This window comes from Gracilinanus agilis, chromosome 3 (genome assembly GCF_016433145.1).
Source record: "Gracilinanus agilis isolate LMUSP501 chromosome 3, AgileGrace, whole genome shotgun sequence".
Taxonomy (NCBI): Eukaryota; Metazoa; Chordata; class Mammalia; order Didelphimorphia; family Didelphidae; genus Gracilinanus; species Gracilinanus agilis.
In genome coordinates, this window is record NC_058132.1 from 377343819 (window position 1) to 377352512 (window position 8694).

An 8694-nucleotide genomic window follows, 5' to 3' on the forward strand; every position below is an offset into this window, starting at 1 on the left:
AAGATCTCATAGGCCATTTGGTACAACTCATAAGAGAGAATGAATTCTAAAAATTTAAGTGGGAGGGTGAGTAAAGTAATCAACTAGTACCATAGAAAGTGAAATACTTTTGAAGATAAAGGAAACTGCTGTTTTATAGCACTGTATAGTCTTGAGATAGAAGAGTGATATTGTATATACAACAAAATATATGGAATGAATGTTATAACTGTCATTGATGCAGTGAATTTTTCACTAACAAGAAGTTTTAGCATCTGAATTTTTAAAGCTGTTTCATTGTTACTTATAAACATTTGAAATGGATTGGTAAGTGAATTGGAAGAATGCAAAGCTGACAACTTCATTTTCTAAGTGGAATCTAATGCCATTTGTAATGAAGAAATGGAGCTATTTTATAAGGGGATGAGTACTAAGCTAGAAATGTAAAATAAGATGAAAGGAGCATGGAAAGACATGATTTGATGCAAAGTAAAATAAACAGAAAACACTAAATTGACTACAACAATGAAAATGGGAAGAATAGCATCCATGAAATAATTAAAAATGAATATTGCACAATTACAGAGTAACATGCATGGTCCCAAGAAATTTCCCCTCATTCCACTGTAGAGGTGGGTGGTCAATGGGTATGGGGTAATGTGTATATATATTTTCAGGTTTTTTTTTAAAAAATATGTTGATGGATTTGCTGGATCTCCCCCTCACCCTTCCCCCCAGGGTGGGGAGAGAGGAGAACTCATGTAGGCAATATGAAAATATAACAAGATTTTTTTTTAAGTGGATTGTCAGGTCTGTTAACATTGTGTGCAGTTTTCTGAGTAGCATTCTATTTCATCTTGTTTTTCAGGGAAACTGTATCAATTTGACTGAAGCCTTGACTCTCTATGAAGAACAACTTAGCCGGCTTTATTGTCCTGTGGAATTCTCAAAGGAAATTGTATGTGTTCCCTCATACATGGAATTGTATCCTTTTAATGAATTGGATATAGTCTGTGTCAAACACCCAAGGAGCCTCATCTAATTAAGCAATTTAGATTCAGATCTTAACACTAAATGAAAACTATTTTTTTATTTTTTGAACCACAACTATCCTTTAAGTATCCGGAACTTCCAATGAGGTAACTTCCTCCCTAGACCAATGCAGAGCAGATACTGGCCTACAGGTTGCCTTAGAAAGTTGCCCGAGGCACTAAGATGTTAAGGGTCAATGAGATAATAATGGTAAAGCTCTTAGCACAGTTCCTGGCACATAGTAAGTACTAGATAAATTAGCTCATCCTCATTCTGATCCATTCTGTAACTGCGACTTAAATGACTTAAGTTGATTAAGTGCCAGCCAGAATGTGTCAGAGGCGAGCCTTGCACTTAGCGTTTCCCTATCCACTCTGCTATATATTCTGAGACCTAACTTTTTAGGTCATAGATTGCATCAAGAATTATATACATGATCATCTTTATTGTAGGATTTTTGTTTGAAATTAAAATTAAATGATAAGATGATTTAAATCCCACCTTTGGATAGTGCAAAGAACAGTGAAAACTGCTATTAGTTTAGCAGATTTTGAAGGAATTAGGAAAACATCTGCAGTGAGATAGAAACTGGTAATGAACAAATGGAAAATCATGTATTATTAATAATAGCAACTAACATTTATATAACACCTGCTATGTGCTAAATGTTTTGCAAATGTTCTGTCATTAGATCCTCACAACAACCCTGGGAGGTAGATGCTACCATTATATCCCCATTTTACAGCTGAGGTAATAAGTAAGGGCTTAGCATTACTTAGGCTTACTGAGCTGAATCTTAAATATCATAGTCTCTATCAACAGTATATTAAAAAGTCTTGTTACCTAAAATATCCAGCCACCTCCCCAAAGTTTTGTTTCAATTAATAGAATTTCAATTAGATTAAGGAAATGAAATGAGAAATTTTAGGTAGCATATAAAGTGTTTACTTAAACTTTTCCTGAGAATTTTTCCTAAGCTGTTTTTATTTTTTATATCTTCTTTTTTTTCAATCTTTTCCTACTTTTCATAGTTTCTCATCGTGGGAGTGGGGAGTAGTACAAGAGTGATGTGCATAGTTAAGGATTGTTGATAATTAAGGGAACCATAAAGACTTAAGGCAGTTAACAGCAAAGTTTTACGAAAATATATTCTAAATATATTACTGATTTCCTTTATTTTCAAGTTTACTAAGAATTTAATAAGTAATTCTTAAATAGCATATGTTAAACTTAAGTAATTCCAAACCAAGAAATGGCTGTTATGGTTTTAGAGACAATGAAATCCAATCTCCATGTTTTATTGATGAGGAAACTCAGGCCTATGAATTTTTATGTTGTCTTGAAATACAAGGATATTCTCAGGAGCTACTAAGCTGTATCATTTTGGTGCTTTTTTGCTCTCTGATTCCTTTTTTTTTTTTCCATTTTCTTTTGAGCTAGGGTTCAGGAATGGAAAGATAGATCTTTATAACCTAAACCTATAGTAGTCCCTGCTTGTTTGCTCCTAGTACCTATATGTTGATTTCTAAGGCCGTTTTTGCTGCTCTGTCAAACTAAAAGGACCCTGATGAAGTGAAACTGGCAATCTAAGGACAGGTATGCTCAATAAAGTTGCCAGCCATACATTATTTTCTTTTCTATTTTCTGCTTTCTTATTGAGAATTTAATTCACATAAATTTATGATTTGGTCTCATCTACACATTTGCTCACATCTCCTTTATGATTATTGCCTACCTATTCTCTAAGTTAGTGTTTCTTATACATTGCCTCTGAGCCTCTTAGATTCTTTAAAATTATTGAAGATACTTAAAGAGCTTAAAGCTCTTTCTTTATATAGTAAATATTTAATTTACTATATTAGAAATTAAAACTAATCATTGAAAAAGATCATTTTGTGAAAAATAGTAATGAAACAATAAACATTTTAAATGAAAAATATTATTCAAAAGAAAAAATGAAGTGTGGCATTGTTTTACATATTTTACAAATCTTCACTTTCTGACTTAATAGAAGATAGCTGGATTCTCATCTCTCTGCATTCAATCTATCGAGACATGTTGATTTGGTTGAAATTTTTGAAGAAAATCTGGCCTCTCATAAGATATGTAGTTGCAAGGGAGAGGAGTATTTTAATAACCAAGTAACAACTTATTAATATAATGAAAAAAGTTTTAAAATCAGACCTCCTGAGAGGATTTTGGGGATCCTAAGGTGTCTGTAGACAACCCTTGGGAGAACCACTATTTTTGGATGTCCTGCCAAAGGAAGACATTAGCAAGACTTTGGTTCAGGTTTTAAAGCTTTATCTCCATATCCCTAGATCTTAGTCCCTAAGAAAACATTTTTAAAAGGTACCAGAGAACACAAAAGTATAAAATTATACATCAAATTAAGGTTATTCAAAACAGTGGCAAAATTCTAGTAAAGTCACTTTTTAGTACAGTATTAGGGCAGTATTTAGTGGAAAGATTTATAGTTTAGGACTTGGATTCAAATACCAACTTTTTTGCCTTATAGCTATACACAAGTAACTTCTTGGGTCCTATTTCCTCTATGACAAGATCAGATTGAACTAGATGACTTCCAAGTTCTTCCACCTTTAAATCTTTTACCCTATAATAACTTTTTTGTAACTTTAACCACCAAGAACATTGAACTCAAAGCAAATCAAAAAAACCCTTCCACAGTGCTCACTAAATCTGGGGATTAGAATCTATTTATATTATGGAAGAGGCCCTTGGGGTCAGTCAGAGCCTTTGTCTCTTAAATAAAAGCTGGTTACTTAAGCCCCACACAAGTTTGGAAGCAGCAAATTGGGAGGTGTGGGGAGTGGCATAGGGGATAGAGAAGGTTCTAGAGTCAAGCAAGCAACACTCATTAAGTGCCTGTTATGTGTCAGGCACTGGTAAAAAGAACCCATATGCAGTGTAATTGGGAGTCTGTAACTGAAGAGATAAAGTTGAGATTCTCTGGCATCTCCTAACTTTTAGTCCTCTGACTAAATGAAAGAGAATCTTAAAAGCAGGCACAGGAACTAGCAAGTCTTAGTAATATTGTATGAGAGGAAGCAACTCCCACACTGTAGTAGCTCCTAAGGATGTTGTTGCATTTCAAGACAATACAGTAATTCTTGGGCCATCTGTAAAATATGGAGATAAGACTTCATTACCTCTAAATCTATGATCCATGATTTGGTTTAGAATTGGTTAGGTTTGGCATATATTACTTAAGAAGGAAGTAATTTACTTATTTTAAATGCATACCTTCTGTTTTAGTATCAATTCTTAAGGTAGAAGAGCAGCAAGGGCCTAGACAACTAAGTGACTTGCTCAGGTTCACACAGCAAAGAAGTATCTGAGAGACTAGATTTGAACTCAGATTTGAATTCTCCAGGTTCCGGGCCTGGTGCTCTATCCACTGCTACTTGCTGCCCCTGAATAATATATTAGAAAGATTTCCATTAAATTTTTTTAAAGGAATGCTTAGAATGGTTGTTTTATTAAGAGAATCATCTCATTCCTTCAATATGGGTAAACAAGGCTTTGCTATGCCAGTTTGGATATGTGAAAGCAGTTTAGTCCTCATACTTTTTCTAAGTGAAATTTTTTGTTTAGCTATAGTAGAGAGAGAACTAATTTGCTTTAGAGAGTGATTATAGATTATAGATGCTCAAGAAGATGAGGTTTATGAATCATAACTGTTAATCTCATATATAGTGCCTTGCCTACTCTTAAGTTAGCATCTTTGAGGATTTCTTTTGGGTTTTCCTTAGAGAATAAAATGGAGAAAAGATTCCTTCTCCCCCCCTCCCCCTTTTTTTTGTTTAGAAAAAACATTAACTAATATATAAAGAAATCTCCCCAGATCAAGAAAGTACAGTTACCTGGAAAGGTTAAAACCAAATTTGTTTTCTTTGTATCTTAATCAAGGGTTCCTAATATGGTGTCTGTGTATTCATTTCTTGGCTAGATAGCCCCACTTCTGGGAATATCTTGTCAGCTGCTCCAGCAGTAGCAGTAAGTGGCAAACTTACTATATCAAAAGCAATGATGACCATTTTCCCCATACAAATTCAGCTCCTCATTTCTTCATGTCATAGAAACAAAGGCTAGGCACAGGGTCCATATATAGCTCAGCCTGGCCCTCAGTTTCCTCAACAGATCATCTCCTTCCTCTGAAAATTTCCAGAATGAGGAATTGCCTTCTTTGTAAAGGCAGCCCATTCCACTTCGGGGCATCTCAGATGATCATTAGGAATTTTTTCTCACATTATTCGAATTTTCCAGTCAGAGCAGATTTGACTGTTGAGCATCATTTTATACTTTTGTTGTCTTGTTTCTCCCCTTCCCTTAGGCAGGTTGCAGTTTAAACTCCATGGGAAATTCCAACATGGGAGATCACAAAATCCACTAAATTTAACATTTCTCCCAATTGTTATGATTGCATGAATTCCTCAGAACTTTCTGGATCTCTTTCAATTTCTCTTTATTCAGTTGGGTAGGGGAAGGAAGAAAAATAAAATGCTTGTTAATCAGAGAGAAACATTAGCATCATATATTAATACGGAGGATCCCTTAAGCAGTTTCCAACTCCCTTATGTAGGCCTTTCATATTCATTTCATAGATAGCACTATGTGGGAGGACTAGACATTCTTAGAACACAAAAGAGATTAAATTTTCATCCAGATTCTGATATGTGTGAGGTCTCAGTAGGTATTTAAGAATTTTTCTTTGAATGACATCCGTATTTCTTCCTTGACCCTCTTCCCCTCCCCCCAGGTGGGTATTTTACACTGTTTGGAAGAAAACTGAATTTTGAAGATTACTCTTGCCTGCGTATTGCCATCTTGAACCTTTTAAATTATATGCTCTAGATGATTCTGAAATTAGTCATTCTATTGATTGTGAATTCCTTAAAAAGTTTTTTTTATTATTATTTTAATTTAAAAAGCAAATGGAAAAATGTATATTTTGATGAGCTCTAGGGTGTTATTTTTTGAAAGTCAACTTAAAGATGAATTGGCAGCACTGCTGCTGAATGCACTGAACCTTTTAGAATGTGATCCTTGTATTTCTGTTAATGTAGGCTTTTATGATAGAGCTTCATTAGTGTGGTGTGTGGGTGGGTGGATGGGTGAATGTGTGGATGTATGTATGGAAGAGAGAGAAAAAAGAATGGGTAGTATGGGGAATGTATGAAGTATAATGTTGTAGTATCTTTTTTTTATTTCATTCTTTAAAAAATTTCATTCTTAAGGAATACCTGAAAAAACATATTTTTTTTCCTTTTCCAAAAGTTGATTATGGTTTAGAGATTGGGTTAAAGGAGACTTTAAAGTGAATAACAGTGCTTCCATTATAAAAATTAATTTTTTGTGTGTGTTTTCTAAAAATCTACTTTTCAATACTCTAGACCCACAAAACAAATTTATATATGTATGCATGCATGTATACATATAGTCCCATTAACCAACTTCTACAATAAGATAATCTTTCCCTTCCCTCCTCTTTGGCTCCCTCCTTTCTCCCCGAACCCACTACATGTGCAAATTTATTTTTTTTTTTGTGAACCTGAAACCTGAACTGAAGCTAGTAAATCTACTATCATTACTATCAGATTGAAAGTCAATGCATGCTCCCATATCCACTCTGATGTGAGATGTTGAAATGAGACTTTCTTTGGCTATCCACCCTGGAGGTTTACAGTAGTATATATGTAAGTTAGATTTGTACAGAAGAGAAGTGAATAGCCAAAAACTTTTATACTTCTCAAATTGTTAAGGGAAAGCATGGATATGTATCAGTTTTCCAAGTTCAGCAATTCAGAGGTCACACAAATCTGATGTTTTATTTGTTGAGATTTCAGATATTTCCAAGTTAAGATTTGAGATTTCAAAGTTAAGATCTCCTCCTTTGGTCATTTCTACCTATATCTTTGTGAAAAGTTTATTTAGTTTGCTAATTGGGTCACTTCATTTATGGTAACTGCTATAAGTTAACCATTTATTGTAAAATGAGATATAATGTATGACTTCTATGGAGGAAAAGAGAATTTTTTTATAATGCTTATGGGAGAAAATTTTTTTTTAAAGAAGAAACGATTTCCTTAAAAACTAAAAATGTTTTGTTTAACTACTTGGTTTATTGGAGTGGGAGGGAAGAGAGGAGAGGAGATATTAATGGTTCCTCTTATTAAGTATATAGGATAAAACAGGATGTCGTAACTGGACCTGTCTTTTAACCAAGAAATAGTTTTGTTGTATTACACATATAGTAAAATTTGTCTTTGACAGCCTTTGTATAATGAATGAGCTTATCTTTGAGAATGCTTGCAGAGCAAAGGCTGGGTATAATGTTCATATATATATAAATATATATTTATATGTGAACATTATAGAATATACACACATACAAATTATACACACATAATGTATAATGGTGCTGTTAATGTTCAAATTACCATTTGAGTTGAACAGTGGGAGGGAGCATTTTTCTTCACCACTGAAAAACCCACCGCCACCCAAAAGCATCTTGAAATATGTGACCAGCGTTTAGGCATAACTTTGACATTGAACTTGACAAGATCAGATCAACTTGTGGGCTGAAGCTGGGCATCTAGTCATCAATGAGAAAGCACAGGTCCTGCTACCAAGATCACAAGTTAGAAATGTGTGTGGCAGGTTTGGACATTCAGGTCCCTGGAAGGTACATTCAGTGCAAAGGTATATGGGGTGGAGGGAGGGGAGAGTAAGTGGGAAGTGGGGAGGGAGATAGGAGAGCGGGAGGCAGAGGGAAAATGTGTGGGGCTAATAATGCACACAACTCCTATAATTTTCTTATTGTCATTATTTGTGTGGAGAAAGAATGACTTTTGCTTTTCAAAATATTTTGTAGTTACTATAAAAAGATAGGCATGCAAATACAGAATACTGGTGACTTTATTTGCTATTGCTGAAGAGATTCTGAAGAAAATGTTTAAAGAGTGAAGCACTGTCATTGTAAGATTTATTTTTAATGCTGTAGTGTAAAATTTAAAGCTCAATTCCCTCTGTACAGTGAGCTTTTTGATTGAACATACTATAGAGCGCAATATATAGACTTTTTTTTTTTTTACAAAGAAAGGAAAATGTGGACATAGTTTTGAGCTCAATTCCACACCTATCAACAAGTACCAAGAATTCGTTCATGTTTATTTGTATTCTTTGCACCAACTGCTGCTTCCACCTAGAAATGTGATTAAGTATTTAAAAAAAACAAACTTGATTGATAGTGATTTGACTGTGCTCAACAAGAAAGACTGCTGGCAATGTATCTACTGCCTTAGTGCAGTGCATATATTAAATAAAGGTATGCTCTGACCACTTGGGCAGTTGACTCAATCATTTGGGCCCCTTAGCGTTTCCGAAGTTGTGTGGAGGTTTGGGTTTGCTGCCACCTGACTTGGGTCTGTCACCTCCTCGTTTTGATCTGACCTCCCCCTTCCCCCAGGCAAAGCACTTTTTGGTTTTATTGGGGTGCAAAAAGGGAGGGGAGCGGAGCACTGACCACAGATATAGTTATCCTGTTTCTTCTTCCTTCTCAGAAAGTGCTGCAGTCTCCTCTCTCAAGTTTGCCCTTCCTCCCAACTTCAGGCCCCTAAGATGTTGACCAGAGACGTTCTTTGTTGTTTTTAGTTAATGAAG

General features: G+C 34.8%; 1 protein-coding gene across 1 annotated transcript in view; it reads left to right on the top strand.

The window, feature by feature from the left end:
- The window catches only part of SMS (spermine synthase), a 69099-nt gene extending 62718 nt beyond the window's left edge, over window positions 1-6381 (top strand). The window contains exons 10-11 of the mRNA XM_044670142.1: window positions 848-963; window positions 5792-6381. Of these exons, the coding sequence (XP_044526077.1) occupies window positions 848-963; window positions 5792-5831 (156 nt within the window). The 3' untranslated portion in view covers window positions 5832-6381. The remainder of the gene's footprint in view (window positions 1-847; window positions 964-5791) is intronic.
- The last annotated feature ends 2313 nt before the right edge of the window (window positions 6382-8694 follow it).